The 22,034-nt window shown below is 47.2% G+C and overlaps 1 protein-coding gene across 1 annotated transcript; it reads left to right on the top strand.

Annotated features, from left to right (window-relative positions):
• Window positions 1-106: 106 nt before the first annotated feature.
• BRD7 (bromodomain containing 7) lies at window positions 107-21,195 on the top strand. Its single transcript, XM_044427570.1, has 17 exons — window positions 107-243; window positions 2,825-3,033; window positions 3,785-3,914; window positions 5,174-5,231; window positions 6,803-6,947; window positions 10,091-10,201; window positions 10,707-10,888; window positions 12,212-12,335; window positions 12,565-12,637; window positions 13,982-14,089; window positions 14,943-15,075; window positions 16,256-16,367; window positions 18,330-18,392; window positions 19,146-19,254; window positions 19,353-19,496; window positions 20,340-20,483; window positions 21,009-21,195. The coding sequence occupies exons 1-17, from the start codon at window positions 195-197 to the stop codon at window positions 21,071-21,073; spliced, it is 1,959 nt and encodes a 652-aa protein (XP_044283505.1). The 5' UTR covers window positions 107-194; the 3' UTR covers window positions 21,074-21,195.
• Window positions 21,196-22,034: the final 839 nt, after the last annotated feature.

Below are 22,034 nucleotides of genomic sequence, written 5' to 3'. Positions count from 1 at the left end.
GAGAGAGGAGGAGGGAGAGAAGCCGCTTTCCCCAGGGAACCCGGAAGTTCCCTATCGGAGGAAGGGCCGGATGCCTCCTCGGCTGCGCGGCACTTAGCTCTGTGTCCCGCCCGGCCTCGGCTCGGGCCCGTCGCGCGACGGCAACCGCAGCGGGCAGGGGGCGCGCGGGGCGCGGCGGGCGGCCGGCTCGGGCCATGGGCAAGAAGCACAAGAAGCACAAGGCGGAGAAGTACCCGTATGAAGGTGCCCCCGCGGCCGTTTCCCCGGGGGGGGGAGGGAGGGAACGATGTGGGCGCGAAGAGGAATGATGGGAGGGCGTCTGGGGGAGGAGGGGGGATTGGGGGGGCCCGGGGGGTGAGGGGTAGCGCTGTGGGCGCCAGGGGGATTGTGGGAAGGCTTCTGGGGGAGAGGGCGGGAATTACGGGGGATGCTGGGATGAAGCGGGGGATTATGGGAGAGAAAGAAGGGGACGTAGGGAGGAATCTGGGGGTGATGGATTGTGGGGTGATTGCGCAGGGTTGCCTTCCGTGGCCTTTGGTGGTCTTGGTGGGGGAGCCGTTACTTTAAGCGTGATTTGCTTACTGAGGACCAGGGGGCCTCGCCCCCACTTTTTAACAGGAAAGGGCCAAGTGGGGTAGAGCAGCCTTCCCCAACTTGGTGCCCGGCAGATGTGCTTGACCACAGTTCTGTCTAAACGTAAATGCATTATTGATTTAGTTATTTATTCGATTTATATCCCACCTTTTCCCTTTTTTCAAAGAAATCAAAGCCGCTTATATCATTCCTCCCGCTCTTACTAGGCCACTAGGGATTTAAAACAATAACTGGAATACCAAAATTCTTGGTAAAAGAAGATCTTTCCCTGATCTGCTGGTGTTGGCGGCCTCTGGAGTGCCAGCGAAGAAAGGGCAGGGTTTTCTTTGTACTTGTCCCTGCCCCATTTCCTTTGCCAGAGACTCCCGGAGTAGGACTGCTTATCTTACACACAAGACCCCCACATTTAGGGGTTTACAATCATCACAACACCTTAGTGGTCTTGCTGCAGTAGGCTAACACAAACTACCCTCTGTAAAGTCTATCAGCACGGCTGGTATGTGGCAAGCGATAGACACTTCTGTACCTATATATACATTTATCTTTATCTACACACAAGCAATGCCGCTGACAGATAGACTACACATGTGCATATACATTTTCCAAGGGTAGCTGTGTTACTCCAGGGAGTCTGTGGTATCTTAAAGACTTATTAAAGTTTATTTAAACTTTAATAGTTTAAAGTTTAAACTTAAAGTTTATTATGGCATAAAGTTTCATGGACTTTAGCCCACTTCATCAGATGTACAAAGAATTTTGGAGATATAAATGCATGCACATAATCATACAGATACTAATATCATTCGGTAGCAGGGGTGGGCCTTCCATGTCTCGGCCTACAGTTTGCAATATCCCTCATCATTGCTGTGCTAGCAAGGACTGATGAATTGCAAGCCAAAACATCTGGAGGGCCACAAGTGCCCACCCGTGATCCATGTCATATGCACAGTTTCTTCTCCTTTCTAGGCTGGATCCAGTTTTAGGCACAGTCTTGTGACTAACTTAAGCAGCATTAATTGAAGTGGGTCTGCTGCAGTTGTGAGTAAATATGGATCCAACCCATTATCCATGGAGCCAGGGCTGGAGCCCAGGGTCAGACTAGATTGATTGATTGATTGATTTATATCCTGCCTTTTTCCTCAAAGGGCTCAAGGCAGCTTACATCATTCTCCTCCTCCATCTTATCCCCACAACAACAACCCTGTGAGGTAGGTTGGGCTGAGAGTCTGTGACTGGCCCAAAGTCACCCAGTTGGCTCCATGGCTGAGCGGGGACTAGAACCCAGATCCTCTGAGTCCCAGTCCCACGCTCTTAACCACTACACCACACTGGCTCTTCTGACTCGCTCTGTTTCTATGTTTCTGTTTATCTCTGTTGCAGAACAATACATTTATCTATATCATCATTCCGATCAAACTATGTACCTGTTCTTTCAAGGGGAATTTCAACCCCACCTAGAACAGAGCACACACCTAACTCCCTCTCATGGAGCCTCTGCCTTATTGGGATTTAGTTTCAGTTTGTTGTACGTCATGCAACCCATTAGCAGACATAGGTTCAGCACCTGCACAGCTTCACCAGACTCGGATGCCAAGAGAAAATAGAGCTGGGTGTTGTTTTTGACACACTTCATTCCAAATTGCTGATCACCTCACCCAGTGGCTTCATAGATATGTTAAGGGACAAGATGGTCAAGATAGAATCTTGCAGAACCACCACTATTCAGATACTACAAGGGTGAGCAGAGGATCTCCCCGTTGCTCTTAGAAACTAACTCTGCAGGTAGGATCGAACAGCAGACTGCAAAGCTGATTCAAGTAAGATACCACAGTCAGGAAATCTTTCAAGTCTCACCTCAGGAAAGAGCCAAGCATATCTCAGTATGTCAGCCTGAGTCTAACAGCTTACGGCACCACACACAGCCTCAAGGACACAAGAGAGAAGGGAAACAGAATAAGGCCTTGTGTCTGTTGAGAACTTTTCCCTTGGGAAACAAATTAGGGGTCCTGTGCTAAGGAGTATTTCAGGGCTAACAAATTTGACTACTTCTTGCCTCTAGTCTCCCCCAGCCCCTTGCCAACCTTGGATCTCGGAATCCAAAAATCATGCAGCCCTCTCTGAGCTATTTAAGGGCCACAGGATTGCTTCAAAATCATTCAAAGTTGAATTGAGTTTGTGTGTACTGCAGGTTATTTCTAAGACTTATCCAGGTTTCCTGTGCTTCTTCAAGAATATGTAGAAAAACCCCTAAAGCTGGTTTTAAAAGTCGGAGGAAATGAAGTAGCAGAGCTTTCCACTCAGAGCACAATACACGATTCGACCCTATTTGAAGACAAAAATGAACATGAAAAACACAAAGACAAGAAAAGGAAGAAGAGGAAAAAAGCTGAAAAGCAAGTTCCTGGAGAGGAGAAGGAAAAAAGGAGGAGAAAAGTAAAGGTAGTTTTAGATAATGTATTTTGCTTGCCTTTACAGGTAAAAAAAAAATGCTTGTGCTGGAGTAGTTTGGGGGATAGTCTTGGATTGTCCAGAAGATCTGAAACGTGGCCTAGTAAGTTGCAGCAGCAGAAGGGAGTCAGTAAAAATTAAGTTTGCATGAGTAGAAAGCCCCACTGCATTAGCAGTCTTTTCAGTCACGTACCTGTGGTCAGTAGCTGAGAAGCAGACCTCCCTGCCCGCAGAAGGTTCTGTGTTCGAAGCCCTGGCATGTCCAATTAAGCATGGCCTAGCTAGCAGCTGATGTAAAAGGCCTCTGCCTCGGATGCAGGAACGCTGCTGTCAATCAGAGTAGCTGGGGTGGGGAACCTGTCACTTTGCAGGTAGTGGAGTACAGGTCCCATGATCCCTGCTCATTGTCCATGTGAGTTGGGGAGATTACTTTTGGAGTCCAACAAAATCCTGAGGTCCGCTTTGGAGTCACTAATACAGGGTTGGATGAATATTATGACCTGGTATAAGGCTGCTTGTCATTTCCCCCTGGATCTCATTCCATTGCATTCCGTAAATATTATGAATAATATCCTGAGTATATGTGACTTCCAGTAGATGGAGACAGCACATAAAGAATAGATTCTGTCTGGGCTTTTAACACTCTGATAATTAATGTCTACATTGAGTAAGCAAATTGTGGTCAGAACTCTGCACCCAGTAGTGTGATGCCTCACAAGACAATTGTTGTTTATATCCTTAGGAGGATAAAAAGAAGCGAGATAGGGACCGTGGTGATACCGAAGGAGAAAGAGAACTGAAATGTCAAACTCCTGTAAGACTGGAAATGCCACTTGAAAAACCACTGGCAAGCAGTTTAGCAAAACAGGAAGGTAAAAAATGCTGTCTGTTTTCATGGAATCATAGAGTTGAAGGAGGTCTAGAAAGCCATCAGGGCCAACCCCCTTCTCAGTGCAAGACTCAAGCCTCCCATTCAGATTCTAAGCAGGCCTGACCCTGCTTGCCTTCCAGGTTTAGGTAGGATTAAACACTTTAGGCTATAAAGGCCATTGTATTGTTGATTTGATTGGCTCTACTTCGATGTTTTAAAAATTTTAGTCACTTCAAGTATGCTATTGTTAAAGTACAAGGCAGTGCATAAATCATGATTGTAAAAAAAAAAAAACTTCCCTTATTTGAAAAAATTGTTCAAGTGACTAGTGGCCCCAGAACATAACATGCTACATTAAAAGCAGTGTCACAACAACTGTGGAATAACAACAGTAGCCACTGTGTTTCTTCGTTCCTCCATCATTAAGAATGCATTGGCTAGAATGTGAAAATGTCAGAAGCTTGATCTCAGCTTATTTATATTTTATTTTTATAAAATGAATGGAGTTTGTTTGTGCCTGCTCCTAAAATTAAATAAATTCATGCTTGGAATTACAAGTTGAAAAACTTCCTGAACTGGAGCAGCACGCCCCAGAAACATCAGCCCATTTGTGAGCATCCGGATCCAAACCACCTTCACACGGCTTGTTGCCCAGGAAGGCAATACAAAAAAAAACCCCTACATAAATTTTAAAAGCTCTCAAATTGGGGATGGGGAACATGTGGCCTTCTAGCTGTTCTTGAACCGCAACTTCCTCCAGCCTCTCCCACTGGCTGGGCTAGCTAGAGCTGATGGGGAGTGCAGTACTTGAAGGGCTACTCAACCTCACCATCCCTGTTGTAGGGAGTTTCCTGCTGAGTGGGTATTGCGAAACATAAATAAGCTGGCTCTTTCGCACTCCAGCCAACTAAGCTGGAGTTGTGGGGAGAAATTCCAAGGTTAAAGCTCTGAAAACACCCTGTTGCTGTGAAGCAAACAGGCCTGGAACTGGAGCAGGAAGCCACCTCCCTACATGGGAAAGTCAAAACTCTTGCTCGTTTGCATGGCCCTGAAACACTCGGAAGATCTCCTCTGATGTGCATGGAAAATACTGTTCAGCTTAACAGAGGAAAGCTTACCCTTTTGCTTCACTGCCTCTAAGATGCTGTATCATTGTGCCATAAGAAACAGTAACATCTCCAAGCCTGGATTTCGCGATACGTGCGTGTCCTTTTTCAATTAATGTGTGCTCTTTTTCCTTCTTTCATCTCTTTGTCTTAGAAGTTGAGCAGACTCCACTTCAAGAAGCTTTGAACCAACTTGTCAGACAGCTGCAGAGGTGAGTTCTTGTCAGGTTTCCAAGCATCTTTGATAAGACCAGTAAGAATGCTAAATAGTTTAATACTGGAAGAACCTGTGTGTTTATCTTTCTAATTTGGATTGTTCCTTTTTCATGTTTTGTTGGTATGCTACTATCCATATCTGTACATTCTACCAAGCTAATATGTATCATTACACATGCTCATCTTCATGTAACACTAGCATTTGCTTTTTAAAATTAACATGTTATTGAAATAGTTCTAGAAATTGGCTGCTATTTAATAAACCAATCACTCTGAGGGAGTCATGGAATGTCCTGTAGATTTTATGCAGCTTCAGTGAGTGAATGGTTTATGATCTCAGTTTCTCATTCTTCAGAGAGGATTGCCTCTCTTTTAATAGGAGAAACCTGTCAAAATGATTCTCTTGCTTAAGCCAAGAGAACTTTTTTTTAGCATAACTAATTATTCCTATAAACTGACGGCGGACTATATGTGAAACACTGCAGCTGTTAGAGTAAAAGGTTATTCTTTGGAAGGAGTCCAAGTGTGTGTTCAGCTAATCCAGGAAGTAGGCAGTAACTACTACGCGTAGATGATACACACCTTAGCTTAGACCACCGCAGGCCTACGGTTTTGTGAGGCTTTGCAAGAATCCAGTGGCTTTCTTCCCAGCCAGTGCAATGAAGTTGAGTACATTGGAGCTCTGCTGGCTTGCGAAACCCTTCCTTTGCCACTGCAAGGTAATCCTGCCTGCCCCTGTGGCATGGAACACGGAGAAATTGATGGCTGCCATCTTGATTTTAGATATCGCCCATATATTAACCCTTGTTGCACTTTGGGAAATACCACCAGTCTTATATATTGAAAGATATTAGGAGGGTGAGTACCTGGAGGAGGGCCTTCTCTGCGGTGGCGCCCCACTTATGGAATGCGCTCCCCAGAGAGGTCTGCCTGGCACTGTCATTATTTGTTTTCCGGTGCCAGGCCAAGACCTTTTTATTTAAACGATATTTTAATAATTGTTGATATTATGTATTGGTTTTAAAATATTTAGCCAGGATGCATCTAGATTTTATATGCATTTATTTGTATGAGTATTTATTTATGATGTTGGAAGCCATCCCGAGGCTTATGCGAATGGGACAGCATACAGAAATTCCAAATAATAATAATAATATATGGGAGGCGCTGTTTGAAGGGGGAAGTCCTGTGTGGCTAGCATTCAGCAGCCTTGTACCATATCCTTTCCCAGCCACTGACATTATGCTGAAACTGTAATGCATCTTTCCGTCTGAAGGAGAGGCAAAAAAATGTGATACCTGCAGTTTGGTTTAGAAATATCAAACACATTTTAACAATAGCATCCCAGCAAAAAATGTGGGAGTGGGGAGGCAGGGACGGGTCCCGGTAGCTCTTCCACACTTTAAAGAAATGCAAGATTGGATTAGGGCAAAAGCTACCTCTTGTTTCAGTTCAGTTTTCTGGTTCCTTTCAAGTTGGAGTCTTCTCTTCAATTTAATACTAAACTCTGTCTGTTCTTTGTTATGGAAACGTACCATAAAGGGCTCTTCTTTTCATTTCTTAACAGAAAGGATCCAAATGCTTTCTTTTCATTTCCTGTGACTGACTTTATTGCTCCCGGCTACTCCATGATCATTAAACGGCCAATGGATTTCAGTACCATGAAAGAGAAGATCAAGAACAATGGTTACCAGTCCATAGAAGAACTAAAGGTGCTTTTAATTTATATTTTAAACTGCAGAGAGGGGATTAAACATTGACACTTGCTGGTACTAGCGATTGCATTGCACCGAGTTTTTTCCACATTTTATTCATTTCGGGGCTTAACTTTCATGGTTTATGAACACACAGAATCAAAAATGGGCACATCTGGCTTCAAGAGTTTTCCATTCACTTACTTTACAGAAAGCCTTTGTTAATGCCTTCAGTAGATACTTTTAATGTTAACTCACGAGGTGTTAGAAATTGTGTGCGGGAGGGAGGAAGGCTGAACACATCAAAACACATTTCAGTAATACCAGATATCTTAAAACAAGACTATGGATTCAGATGACCCTACGTGTAACTGATCCAAATAGAATTTGGGGCAGAAGACGGCATCCCTAATGGATGACCTGTGCCCAGCGGTGGTTGTGGGAATGCAACGGCCTCGCTTTCTGCCTGGCTTTTGTTGCCGTCGACCATGTCCAGCTGGGGTGCAGGAGGCATCGTGCGATTCCAGTCCTGCCTGATTTCTGAAATCAGCCCTGCTGACTGTTCCTCAGCACCTCGGCTGTTGAGCAGCGGGGTCCTGTGGAGACCATCCTGCTCCAGCAGTTGTTTGACACCCGCCTGACGCCGTAGAAACATTGTTTAGGGGATCTGATCTGGAGGAAAGCACTGCCAGTAGGCCAGTGACACATAGCTCCATCCACTCCGGAGATCTGAACCTGATGAGGCCTTGCAAGTTTTGGATCAGCACCTAGAGGTCATGATGACCTGGACGGGGCTAGCAAAGGGAGGCTGAATCAGTCCTCTCAGGGTGGGGGCCTGGTGGGCAAGTGGGTCCCAGATCCAGGAAATCAGCTTGCTGATGGGGCCACACGGCCTCTAAAGGCCCCGTTCGTAGCATCTAGGCATAATATCACCAGGTCCCAAATAGCCATGGCAGCCCGAGGGCCTTCTGCCGCATGAACTGCTACGGCTACCGCTGGGCAGGAACAGCCTGGCTGTAGCACTGCAGGGGCGAGTTGCAGCCTCAGCCCAGCAGCCACCGTTAAGGCTGGTCTCCGAGTTGCAGGCAGTGCGGAGCCTAACAGGAACCGGTCCTTTCCAGCATGTTGCACCCTTACGGAGGAAGGCTGTATCGGCTGGTTGGTTGCTCCCGAGTCAGATTTAAGGTGCTTCTGTCAGGGTATAAGGGACTGCAGGTGGCGCAGTGGTTTAAACCGCTGTGCTGCTGGGCTGGTTGATCGAAAGGTCGCCGGTTCGAATCTGCACAACGGGGTGAGCTCCTGTTGCTCCGTCCCAGCTCCTGCCAACCTTGCAGTTCGAAAGCATGCAAATGCAAGTAGATAGGAAGGTACCACTTCGGTGGGCAGGTAACACCGTTCCGTGCACTTCGGTGTTTAGTCATGCTGGCCACACGAACACGGAGACTGTCTGTGGACAAACGCTGGCTCCCTCGGCCAGGAAACGGAGATGAGCACCGCCCCCTAGAGTCAGGCATGACTGGACTTAAAGTCAAGGGGAAACCTTTACCTTTACCTTATCAGGGTATAAAGTCCTAAGTAATCCATTTGGGGAGGTGCGCCTGGTGGTTCTGCAGCCCAGGTGGAGTCCAGGTGCAGTGGCGCCTTCAGTGTCCTTGCCCCCTCTTTGTGGAACTCCCTGTGGGCACCAGTGTTTTGTTTTTGGCACCTGAAGAGGTTTTTTTAAACCCTAAACCGGCCAGCCACCTTTACTGACATACCTAACTTCCAGGATTTTAATTTTGTATTTTGATTTTAAATCCTCCTTATTGTTCATTACTATCATGAATTTTAATGGGTTTAGAGCAGTATATACATCTTGTAAGTCAATTAATAATTTAAAAGGAAAAACCTTAAAGGATAGCAAAAGTCAGCTTATCTCCTTCTTGCCTTCTATTTAGCACTGCTTATTAAAATTCTTGTCTCACCCTTGTCCCTCTCTGTGCCTTTTAAAGAAAATCATAAGATTTGTGCGGTTCCTTTATTACTGTTTTCAATCTGATGAAAAAGGGCCCTGTGATCTCCTGGGAAAACTGACTGTGATGAGCATCGCGGTACATTAATACCAAAGTGTAAACCGATGTGTTTGCTATGAGCACTGTTGTCCTCAGATCAAATCTGTCATTTCTAAAGGATGTCAGCTGCTGGCTGAGTGCTTTGCGAGCTGGTGTCAGAGGAGAGGGTACTGAATTCCACCTGGAGGTTTAGCTTGTCACTCTGAAGAACTCAGCCGCAGTACAGAGAGCGCGGGCACGACACCGCCTCTCCCCACCGGGCCGGTGATCCTTGGTCCTGGCTTTTTGTCTGCAGCAGCAATCACATGGAAGAGGCAGAAAAGCGCAGTGGCTAACAGGGACTGCAGAGCACTGGTTAAAGCAGAAGGCATGCTGTTCCGCGCAGAGACACACATACATCATGCTTGTTAAGGTGGCAGGTGATAGGACTGGAATGCAGGAATTCGACTCAGAAATTGCAGAGAATCTGCACCTCTATTATGGTGGATGACTAGGTTACCCTTCCTGTGGTGCCTCTTCTAGCATCATTCAGGCATGTCAGTGTGCTTATTCTGGCCACAGGCAGTGCTTCAGTTTCAGAACACCGGCAGCTCCAAGCACAGGTTACGTTTCGCATTTCGTTGAGGTAAAGCAGGGGAGTAATGTCTTTTCAGCCACGGAGGTCACAGTCTGTGTCTTCCAGGGTGCCAGCGGGGTCCCACTTGCACTCACATACAATCCCATGCATGTTCAGAGACCCTGCCTGGTCACTGCTTATTTATGGTCCCCGTCAGCCATCCAGCCCTCGCCACGCCCCAGGCACCCTGACCTTCTCCTGGTTCTAGCAGCAGTGAAGCACTGATCCTGCTAAGGGGCTGCACTACCAGTCCAGGACAGTTCTTCCAGGACGCACTCTGAAAGGCACTTGGGGGACTCTGTGGTTCCTTCCTAGGATGCCCAGGGAAGGAGTGGAGCCAGCTTTGTTGCTGGGTTTGGGGGCAGATGCTGGCAGTCTTTGGGGGGCCATCTGCAGGCTTCCTTTCTTTGCACCCCTGGAATAAAGGGACAGATCAGACAGGAAACATTTGTAGAAGCACCTGCTCATTCGTCTTAATTTTTCTGCTTATACAGGACAACTTCAAACTGATGTGCACCAATGCCATGGTCTATAACAAACCAGAGACGATCTATTACAAGGCAGCAAAAAAACTCTTGCATTCAGGAATGAAAATACTCAGCCAGGTATTGACTTGAAAACAAATGATGGCAGGTGAATGGGGAGTGGCTTCATCTATGGCAGTATGTGAGGAATCCAGTTCTGGGGGAGAAATCTGTCAGATTCACTCAGCTCAGCTCCCCATAAGTACTTATTTCTTCCTTAGCACTTCTAAAACTGTTGTACTTCGATTATTTGCATCTCTTTTGAAGTGCAGCATTTGACTACCGTTGTTTTCCCTTCAGAAATCCCCAAGTCTGCAATTCTAAACACACGCACAAAAAAATAAATCCCATTCGACTCAATGAGACACATGCATAAAAATGATGTTACAGTAGATTAATGGCTGTGTCATCACTTTGGAGTAAAGGCTGCAGCCATCGCCATTCAGAACAAGAATTTTGGGGTGCTCTTGCTGCTCCTCAAAGAGCTCTTGATCTTTTGCAGCTGAGCAGAAAGTTCTTGCACTTTGGACCTGTTATACATGTGGGCATCAAATGAGAAAGTATTAAATTTGGTTTGCTCTTTCAGGAAAGAATTCAGAGCTTGAAACAAAGTATTGACTTCATGGCAGACCTGCAAAAAAGTAGGAAGCAGAAAGATAAAGCAGGCGTACAGTCCAGTGGAGAAGACGACGATGGCCTTGGAAAAGATGCAGACTGCCCGGATGGAGACCTCAAAACCTTTAAAATTCCCAGCAAGGAGCACAAAAAGTAATTGCGCCACAAGGGGCTACGTATTATTTTCATTTGACCAAAGTCAGGAGCCCTGCATTTGATGGTAGCAACTAAACTAGTTTTAAGAGGGGATTAAACCAAACGGTAGAAGAGGCGTGGTCATAAAATCCTGGAATAATAGAATTGGAAGGGGCCAGAAGCTCATTGGGTCCAACGCGCTGCCCAGTGCAGGTCTGTCAGCAGCTGTTGCTTAGTAACATCAAACTTGTAGCAGTGTGTATGTCTTTGCCTGGCTATCGAAGGAGCAGAAAACTGTTGCTGGCTTCTTACAGGCATGTGTAGCAGGGCAGCTTTTGGCCGGTTAAGCCAGCCAAGCCAGAAATTCTCATCACCCTCCCTCCCTCTCTCCACTTCTTCAGCAGCTGTGGGAAGTGTTGCACGGTGGGACGCCACTTCCCTAAAATGCATGGAACACCTCCAGGCGGATGTAGGCTGAACTTTGAAACAGGAGGGGCTGGTGGGGAGGGAGACCTCTTAGCTGCCAGGACCCGCAGCATCGCTCCCAACTTTGGCGCTGGGGAGGTGTCTGGGATCATTGCGCAGCTGTTTGCATAGTCCTGCCTACCTCAAAGTAGGGAAGGGGGCTGGCGCCTTGTCCGACTCCCTCCCGGCAGTGGGGCATGCACCCCCGCTGGGCATCTGTAGGCCAAGCTTGGGCAGCAAAAGGCTGGTTTAGATGCACTGTGGATCCGTTGGCGGCATCCTTCATACTTGACCATACCTTGAAGCATTTGCTGAAGCTTGAGGTATGCTCCGGACACGATTCTTAAGAAATCTTCTGGTTTGGAGGATGCTTTCTGTGCCAATTCTGCCAGTTGGGTCACAATATCATAGTAGACTTAAAATTTCACTGATATTTCTGAACCTTGCCCAAATTGATTTGCAGTCTAGTGAGACTTTGGGAATCTTTGGGCACAAAATCAGTTCAACAGCTTTCTGTTGGAGACTCAGGGCTGGCGGCATGCAAAGCGAAGAAAGCAAATTGCTAGCAGAGATGCCTTCCCATTTCACTGTAAAAAGGGCCTTATTCTTTATTTTAAACAGGTGACAGATGTCCGGTATGTACAAGTCGCCCTACTGAGCTTATCCAAAGAGAGAAAGCCCCTGAATTAGATAGGAAATTGTTTGGAGGATAAAATGAACCTGTGTAAGCCACCTTGGTTTCCTTGCAAGAGGAAAGCGGCAGGACAGAAATGCAATGTAATGATAATTATAAATAATGTAGTAGTCTTATATATAGTAAGGGGGAACAGTAACCTATATAGCTTTTTGTGTTTGTTCTACCACTTTTTCCCCCAGGAAAGAAAAAGATCTCCTTGAGGAAAAAATAAGGAATAGTAATTTAGAGCGGGAACAAGAGCTGATTGAACGGATCATTCGGGAGTCAGGGGGGAAGCTGACAAAACGACCTCCTAACGCTCAGGTAAACAGAGCAGAGAATATGGGCGCCCCATCTCTGGGAAGCCACAACCCTTTGAGAGTAGGTGCCGTTCTGTTCAGTATCATTAAACATCGGAATCAACTCCCATAATATCTATTAATTGCAGCAACGCGCAAAACAGCCTACTAAATTATGTATGGCGCTTGTGTCGCGCTAACTGCTCAGGCAGTGCACCAGAGACCTGTTTTAATGGCTTGATCTTTTCTTTCAGTGTGAATTTGAACGAAGAAAATCAGATGGCACAACCACCCTGGGACTTCTTAATCCAGCAGAAGCAGCTGGGGGTAATGCTGGCGATGATAATAATTTGAGCCATCTTTTCTCTTGTTGGCATGTATTGCCAATGATTCTTAGCTTTGGAGAGGTACCGAGGAAGTCCCCCTGGGACTGAGCCGCACTCCTCCAGAGCAGGCATGCCTTAGAGCTCTCGAAGAACATTTGTCGGTTCCTGATACATGCTTGATTTAATGGATCCCAGGCTGATCAGTCAACTCAGGAAATGCCATTTGAGCAGACCACAGCAGACCAAAATGTTGGAATACGCCGTGTCAGTTTTTCACGAGTGCCTTGCTGGTGTGTAAAACTTGATCACAGCAGACCTGGGTGCAAGAGCAGAAGGTCCTGATGCATCAGCCTGGCAGCCACAGCTCAAAGTATGTCTGACACCTGGGCTAAGGTGCCTACCTGTGAGAGGGCAGGGGCAGGTGATGTAGCGCTGTCCAGGTATTTTGGACCACAATCCCCATGATAACCTGACCAGTGGGTGTGGTGATGGGGGCTTATGGGGGTTACAACTTAAAAGCTCTGGTGAGCATCACGTTGTCCACCCCCATCTGAGTTGCCTCTTCAGTGGAACAGCGCCGAGCTATATCTCGATTGCCAATCTTCCCGAGCGAGCTTACTCAGAAGCAAGTCCCACAGATTCCATTGGTGCTGCCCTCCCTGATGCTTAGAGCCATTTGCTTCATACGATGTTGATACCCAGACTAATACATGCCAGTGGGTGGACTGTTAGTCACACTGCTAGTTGTAGTTCATAACTCTACTTTTAAGCGGCTTTTATACTGGGCTACAGGGTAACGTTTCACAGGCCTTTAAATCCGTGAAAATGGACACACTTTTATTCAGCGATTTATTTTCAGTGTTGATATCCCACTTGTCACGTTATGCTTTGAAGGCCGTGCACAGGAATCCCAGCATAAGTAAATAAATAATCCGCATGGCAATATACAAATGTAATGAAATCCAAGACTTTCCAGCTTATATAACGGGTAAAAGCAGTTTAAAGGAACTGGCGCTGCAAGCCACCAAAGGCTGAGCTCAGCATCAGGATCTTCAGCGTGCCCCGACATTCTGTGCGTGCCTTCTGTTCCGGGGAAGGCTGTTGAAAAGCATTTCAACTCTGGAGCTGAGAACCACTCCAGAGAAAGTGTTCCTGCCGAATGAGCATCCGAAAGGTTTAATGGCTTGTAATCTAACCGGGAACTAAGACTGATTGTCACAAGGGCTTCAGAAAAGCCCAGAAGGAGATGTTGTGTATGTGGTGGCGTTTAACGTAGGATTATTTTAAAAAGAGGTTAAGCTACATAACTGTTTTCTTGTTCATGTCTCATTCTCTTGGGTGGCAGAAGTCGGCCATGGCTCTGCGAAGTTGGGTGTGACTGCCGGAAGACTTCAGTCAGGCGTCAATACATTACAAGGGTTCAAAGAAGACAAGCGGAATAAAGTTACTCCCGGTAAATCCTGCTGCTAGTGTGTGCTGAAGAATATTCGAATGTCCTGGAGGATGTGGGCAGTGGGAATCGATAAATGAAAGGGACAAATACAGATGGAGGGTTTCGCTCTATACTGAGGAGACCAAAATGTCAAAGCCACAGATGACAATCTCCAAAAGTTTCCAACTTTATGCACACAGTAAAGATTGAGAGAACCTGTTTTTCCTTAATTCTGATTCAGGGGGTTTTCAGATGAAAACATTCTGTGCTTTGTGACACAAAAAAACTTCCACCGGAGTTCCATCAGCACCTGTTTCTCCTAATAGTGCATGCAAAATCTTCTAGTGTAATAGTTGGATTTTCTTCTTCGCACTTGGATTTCTTATGACTGAACGACAGACTTTTGTAGGATCCTTCTATCCACAGAAGGTGGAATTAAAAGTAGGACTTAGATACCATAGCAAGCTCTGACATGAGCTAAGAAAGGCTGCACTGGAAGGGTGTGAGGTCCAGCCTATTTATTAATTAAACAAGATCCTTCTTGTAGACTATGAGCAAGCACTGCCAGACAGTTTTCTGCCTTGAAGGGGGCACAACAATTCTACCTTTCTTGGATGAGGCCTACAGAGTATGGGGAACACGCAGAATTAATCCTTCCCTTTGGACCTAACCTAATGCCCAGGGAAGACTTTGTTTAGTAGCCAAAGGATTGTAGCCATATAGAATGAACAGTTAGCTCCTGTGTCATTTCTACTGGCTAAATACAGTGTGGGCTGGGGATGTTGGGCGTTGCATTTAGACACACCAGGAGGTCGCCCGATTGCGGAAGTCTGCACCAATATGTGACTCATTCCTGCTCTGTGTTTTTCCTCAGTGATGTACTTGAACTATGGACCCTTTAGCTCTTACGCTCCAGCTTACGATTCCACGTTTGCAAATATCAGCAAGGATGATTCAGATTTAATCTACTCCACTTATGGAGAAGATTCTAATCAAGGGAATTTCAGGTAAGTGTTTCAACAAAGGAGCAGGCTCCCCTTTGGTGTTTTCCCATTACTAGCAGCAGCACTAGCAAATGAAACCAGATGCTTACTGGGGTTTCATCTATATGTTTTTGACTAGTTGAGAGTGAGGGAATTTCACTTCATTTTATTTAGTTATAAAATATAAAGCTATGTATTCATATCCTGCCCTTTTTTTAAAGAACTCAAAGCAGCTTACATCAGTCTCTTCCTCCTGCTCTCAGTATTAGTCCAACAACAACAACAACCCTATGAGGTAGATTGGGCTTCTGTAACTGGCCCGAAGTCACTCAGTGAGCTCCATGGCTGAGCAGGGACTAGAACCCAGATTGCCTGAGTCCTAGACCCAGGCTCCTAACAATTACACCACTCTGGTTTGCTAGATTAGATTCATAATCACATTCTTAACATTCCATCAAATCTCAGTTGTTAATACCAAGTGTTCTTTCTGAAATAATATCAACAGACACCTAGCCTTGTGGTTCCCAGCCCTTTGCTTCAGCGTTCCATCCATGATACACCTATCTTTTTCTCACCTGAGTTTCCCCTAGTGACGAGCTTTGCTTTTTAGGAGGTCTGTTGAAACCGCATTCCATCTCTACCTTCCTGGCAGGATCCTGCTGGCTGTAATCCGCAGGATCAGCTTTCTTTGCGAGGGACTAAAGAAGGACTTCTTGGGTTAGGGATCAGGCATGCCCTGTTACCGCTTCTCAAGTGGTGTTTGGAATGCTAAGAATCTCTATGTATCGCAAACTTACTTGATACTCTGTTTAGCTTATCCAGGTTACAGCTTAGCTTTACTCTCTAGGTGGCCAAGGCTTGGGTCTGAATTTGTTTCTGCTGCTCATGTGAAATGATGATGAAATGAAATGATCGTTTCCCAGCATAACTGAGGTGCTTTTAAAAATTCACCTCATCACTATGCACGGTTTTGGATAGCTCTCAAATTCAATAACGACCAGTTTATTCTTAAGCCAATGGGAATTTCTGGAAACACCTAACACGGTGCACGCCACACCTTCCCAGATAAGGAACTGAATCTCCACCTGGTTTCCTGGAAGGCTATTTCTAGTCACTGACCTGCTCAGGTAACCAGCAAATTGCAAGAGCTATTTTTCCCCGCCCTGTTTGTTTGTTAATGTGTTTGTGCTTCTTTGGTCTTTAGCATTAACGAATTTTTGGCCAAGTGTCAGGACTACCCCTATGTAATGGCTGACAGCTTGCTGGATGTCCTCACCCAAGGAGGACATTCTCGCTCACTGAGAGAGCTAGAGACGGTAAGCCCACCTGTGTGTTCCCTTCTGAAAATTAAGGAAGGAAAAATCAAGCCAGTGGAGAAGGAGCATCATTCCTTGTTCTCTACTTCTTGGCCAAGAGAAACATTCTAAAACCCAGTCTATTTATGTCAGTCTTCCAGCAGACTGTCAAAGTGGCTTGCAACATGTCTATAAAATTGATAATAAAAAGATGAAACTGAGCAGCCAAACTATGTAAATCAGCCACCTAAGGAAAAACCGTCATGAGGCCCTAGCACCCCCGAGGGAAGAAGAACGGCTCGTGGGTCCTCCTCCTGCTTAGCACATGGTCCCACTGCTCCAGGCGGCGCATTCCCCAGCAGCAGAGTTGGGAAGGGCGGCAATAGGCAGGGGTCTTGGTGGAGAGCTGGGCACACTGCAGATGTGGTGGCACAGCATGTTCTCCACGTGGCCCTTCACGCTGCGTCTGCCACCTAATCCAAAGCAGCCTGCCATGGGCTCTGGATCTGCGCGGCCCCCGACCCACCCACATTTCCGCCTCTTGCATCCAAACCGAGGATTAAGCCCCACTGAATGGAGCAGGACTGGTGTCTGCATAGTGGTGGGCCAGGATATTCTGGGACCGTTGCCTGTCAAAGGGCTCCCAAGACATTTGGAGCATACTGGGTGAAGATGCACTCTCCAGGCCTCTGAACATTGGCCACGCCCAGGCTTGGTTTGCCGATTGAAATGGGTGTCAGGAGGAGAAAACCTGCAGCCCGATCTGATGGGGAGGAGGCGGTGCTACATTCTGTGCCTTCACTGGCCTGGTCCTTCCTGACTTTTTATTTTTTATTTATTTTTCGATTTATATCCTGCCTTTTTCCGACAAAGGGCTCAAGGCAGCTTACATCTCCTCCTCCATCTTACCCTCACAACAACCCGGTGAGGTGGGTTGGGCTGAGAGTCTGTGACTGGCCCAAAGTCACCCAGTTGGCTCCATGGCTGAGCAGGGACTCGAACCCGGATCATCTGAGTCCCAGTCCCATGCTCTTAACCACTACGTCACACTGACTTCAGTCGCTGCAAGTGGGGGAGAGGCACGCCATGAAACCCTGTCCATGGGCCAGCTTTGATTTTTGTCTGTTGTCTTAACTGTTTGTTTAAATAATAAAAGACTGTACGCAATATAAAACGAATCAATAAATTCAGGCACATTTTCTGCTTACCCCTTCTAGGCTTTTCAGGGCTGGCGATGGAGGGGATGATCTGGTTAGAAGGAAGACTTCTGTACGCGGTGGTGGGAGGGCAGCTGTTCTTAAGTTTGCCTCCCGGCTGGGACTGCTGTCCTTGGCATTCAGACATGGGAGTTAATTGCACTGGCTGTAAATAAAATCCAAGTGAGATTTGATTTAAAATAAATTACTTCTGGAACCACGTATTTATTCTCCTTGGAAGGAACTATTAGAAAGAAGCCATGACTAGGGAATATCAGTTAGAAATGTATGAAGCCAGGTGCCTTTTATATAAATCTCTTGACTGTTTTCTGTTGGAACTCCAGTTGAAATGGTCATTGAGAGATTTATTTTCTGGACGTTAGGTTTTAACAAGGATATGTAAAACCTACCATTAAATCCCTTTGAATTTGGAGGGGGAGAGCTCACTGCTGGGATTTTACATTAGTGGCATGAAAGCCAGAGCAGCAGTTTTCCTTCCCTTGCCACTGGCAGCCTGACATGTCTGGAGCCACCTGTAGGCCACAGGTAGGCAACCTGGGGCCCCAGATGTTGGAGTGCACCTCCCCTCGCCACTCACCATTGGCTCAGGAAGGCCAGAGTTGGCCCATGCTGGGAAGAGGAGGAGCCCGCAGTGCTCAAGTAGAGTAAACACGCAGTCCAAGGGACCTGAGCAAGCTAAGCCCAGGAGACGCGTTTTACTGGATCACATTAAGGATCAAATAAAATTTATTTCAACAGATCATAACCACAGGTGATCCTTTTCCAGGTACAGTCAGCAGAGGATGCCGAAGGCCTCCGTGAAAGGGCTGAAGTGGCCAAGGACATAGAGGTGACGGTCTTTTAAATTTCTTCAGCCCTCTAGGCAGCAAACAGGTCAGGGAAATGCTTCACCAAACCAGCCTAAATCAAAATGCCAGGTTTTACTTTCGTATATAGAATAGAGACAGTCCACTTGCTCTCTTTCTTACTTTGCGTCATGGGATATGAAATTGACGTTCGATAAATAGGTGACTGAGATACAGAACAGAAAAAAGTCAACCCCTGTGAAATTTACCTACTGCGGTGCCATATTTCAGGCTTTGCTTCCATCTGCCAGCGCTTCTCAGTTTGGACTTTATACAGAACTTCTTTTAACAACTTTGTAGGTTGAGATTTCACACCTTGTTTTGCAACACAGTGGCTTGGCTGCCTTTTAACACGTTAGCAGTAAGCCAAAAGCAAAGCCATTTGGTCAAAATGTATGGCCAGCTTATCCAAATCATTACTCATCCTTGGCCAGAAGGGTGGGATTCTGAAGACCGGCTTCCAGGGCCTGCCTCTTACGGCTTTGGCCCCGGCTGCAAGCAGTCAGGGTGCAACGGGCCTCACAGTGCCAGGCACAACAGCCAGCTAGCTAGATGAGGGGGTCTGGGCAGGGTCAGCCCAATGCTCTAAAGAGGGCACAGAGGGTCACATTTCAAGCCACCCATGCTATTTATCCTGCGTCTTGCTCTGAAGAGTCAACATACTCGCTTGGTTCAAAAATACTAACACAAGTGCATTTTGCCGGAGTTTAAAAGCAGGCATTTGTTGCCCCGAGCAGGTTATGGAAACGGATCTGGCCAGCAGGTCCTCTCTTACTAAGGAGAGGCTCACAGCCCTGAGAGCAGTGATCAATTTTGGGATGCCCACAGAGGAGTTTGAATCCGAAGGTGAGTGGAACGCACAGGGCTGGCATTGATTCGCAAGGCTTCTTGGCCCCTTCCAGCCGGGCTGACTTCTGCCCACGGTTTCCTTCCGAATTTCACAGAAGCAGAGGTGTTCCAGAGAAAACTTGACGAAACCACGAAGTTGCTCAGGGAGCTCCAGGATGCACAGAATGAGCGGCTGAGCACAAAACCGCCTCCGAACACGATCTGCCTCTTGAGTCCCTCTTACAAGGAGATGCATTTGGGTAAGTACGGGTCTTCTGGTGCACTTAAGGGCATCCCCACGTACACTGGAGAAGACTCCACTGAGGTCCGTGGGGCATGCTTTGGAATGCACATGAATCTTATTGTGCCGCACATGTTCAGATTTTAGAAAACCAGCAAGGCTAGTAGTATACAGTATCCTTCAGCTCTCTCAGGGTATGATGTGACAGCTTCCCGTGTTGACTGGAACGCCATGCGGTCTCGCAGCTGGACCTCTGAAGACCAGGTCCCTGCCCTGCCCTGCCCTTCCTAGCTGGCACTCAGAGAGCCCTCTGGCCTGCCCATCCTCCAAGTGCCAACTGGGGGTGAGGGGAGGGAGAGAGAGGCATGCTGGGAGATGAGGAGCAGAGGAAGCTGAGGCCGTGCAATTAGATTCCAATTGGTGCCCAGCCTTCCTCCCTCTACCTCTGCATACTAAGGGTAGATGGCCAAAAGCAGCTTTCCTGAGAAAAGGCAAGCCATGTTGGAAATTACCGCTGCCATACTTCCTGTCCTGCATGGGATGCTTGTAATCATAGACTAGTAGAATTGGAAGGGGCCAAGAAGGCCATGGAGTCCAAGTGCTGCAAGGAGTGCTGTGATTGTGCTGTCCATTTCATCACTGTCAGGTTTTTTTTTTAAAAACATTCAACGTTGTAATATTTTCAACAGCTTGGAGAGGTTGCTTGTACCAGAAAAGCAGTGCAAACAGGTTTCAAAGAATTAAAATAGCAAGGAAGGCTCTCTAAATGCATAAACGCAGATTTTCAGTCTACTGGGGGCTATTTTCAGAATTTTTACGTTCTGTGAAAAGTTGCGCCGTTGCGGCCTTGTTCTCTTTCCAGCCGAGAGAGTTACCAGTAACCTCAAAGAGCTTGCGCAGCAAGTCGCTCCCGGCGATATCGTGAGCACCTACGGAATCCGCAAAGCCATGGGCATTTCGGTCCCTCTGCCAGACGTCGCAGAGAACTGCGTTGACCTCACGGAGGGTGAGTAAGTGCCGGGCGCCCGGCAAGGCCCCGGGCGCTTTCCATGGTGCTCTGCTGCCACAACCACATTTTGCACAGTAGCACGTAACACAGAGGGCGTGCGGTCAGAACTTCTTCCCATGTGGGAGAGGGTGGCTGCAGAAGAACGATCAGTGCCCGCACTTGAGTGCCGCGCCTTTTAAAATCCCAGGTTTTCCCTCCTCCACACAGGAAAGGTGCTCATTATTTCAGGTGGTTTTTGTTTGTTTGTTTGTTTGTTTGTTTGTTAGTTTGTTAGTTTGTGGCCAGCTCTGAAAGCAGGGCTGCTACTGTAGGCTAAGGAGCATGAGGCATTGACGCTGCGGTCTTGTATCAGTTTACCTGGGAGTAAGTCTAACTGAGCTCTGCTTTTGGACAAGCTCAGTTAGCTTTGCAGAGCACGTCTAAGCAGGGTCACAGCAGCCACATAGTCACATGCTACGACCCGTTCCCCCTTTCAGTGGACGAACCAAGTGAGGTAAGATTATATGTAATACTTTTTTCCAGAGGTGGAAGAAGCCCCACAAGCTCCCATTGCCATTGGAAATGAATGTGAGCCCGTTGCCACGTGATCCTTAGGCTATTTAGACTTCAGCACTCTGCTTGCAGTTTACCCCAGCACACGTGTGGGCTCTTCGTGTGGGGTCTGTCTACGGAAACGTTTGAGTCCTTAATAAAACCATTTAAAATTGAACTGGCCCTGTTTTATTGGTGGCTCCTAAGAGGTGCTCCTGAAATGGACTGCAGAAGCCCTGTTCAGGCTTTGCGTCGGTCAGAGGAAGAGCGCGCTCGCTTGCCTCCCTCTTGCACAGCTCCAGCACCCTTGGGGCTGGAAGGGACCCGGCTGAGCAGGCATCGGCTCTCTGCGTGGCCACGGTCTAAGTCGCCCTGGGAGTTCACGGGTGCAGAGCAGGGTCTCTTGATTCAGACCTTCCCGTGTGCGGCTGCCAAGGGCTGGCTGCCACATGCCGTCCTGCTGCTCCCACTCCACATGATGAACGGAGAACACCCCGCAGGAGGTCTTAGAATGAGGCATGCTGCCACTTTTGCATTCATCCTGTGCCTCCAGTGGTGCTCCATCAGAAACCGCCTCTACCTCTTTGGGCGGCGCACAACCGAGGGGGAAGGAAACATTAAAAGCAAGCTTAAGCTTCGTGCATTCACGGAAAGCAAACAGCAGCGCTGAGGGAGAGATTTCAACCTGAAGCGAAGCACGGAACACGCCTGCACGTTCACAAAGCAGGTCTCTGTGGGTATGGATGAGTCATCCCCAAGCAAGCTTCGCCTCACCTCAAGCACGATTCTTTGCGAAGCGACATGTTTATCTACAGACCAGTCATGAGGTACACAAGGTCATCCACAGCTTTGGGGACGCGCCAGCGCCTAAGAAATGCTTAGATGACCGCTGCTTAGCTTCTAGGAGCAAAGAGGGAGATCTTGACCTCGGGGGGGGGGGGGCACTGCCTCAAGCTGGCCTTTTGTCCCCCTGCAGTTCCCTTTGTCCACTACTGTTAACATAGGGCGGGGGTATTT

This window comes from Varanus komodoensis, unplaced genomic scaffold, assembly GCF_004798865.1.
Source record: "Varanus komodoensis strain SLA01 unplaced genomic scaffold, ASM479886v1 scaffold19, whole genome shotgun sequence".
Classification (NCBI taxonomy): domain Eukaryota; kingdom Metazoa; phylum Chordata; class Lepidosauria; order Squamata; family Varanidae; genus Varanus; species Varanus komodoensis.
The sequence above is the reverse complement of the archived record's forward strand: the minus strand, read 5'-3'. Positions and strand labels throughout refer to the sequence as shown.

Excerpts from the sequence above, each read along its gene's own strand:
- BRD7 (XM_044427570.1), top strand. The coding sequence starts at position 195 with ATGGGCAAGAAGCACAAGAAGCACAAGGCGGAGAAGTACCCGTATGAA. Across the intron at positions 14,090-14,942 it reads GCGGAATAAAGTTACTCCCG|TGATGTACTTGAACTATGGA; the intron begins GTAAATCCTGCT and ends GTTTTTCCTCAG. Across the intron at positions 16,368-18,329 it reads CACTGAGAGAGCTAGAGACG|GTACAGTCAGCAGAGGATGC; the intron begins GTAAGCCCACCT and ends ATCCTTTTCCAG.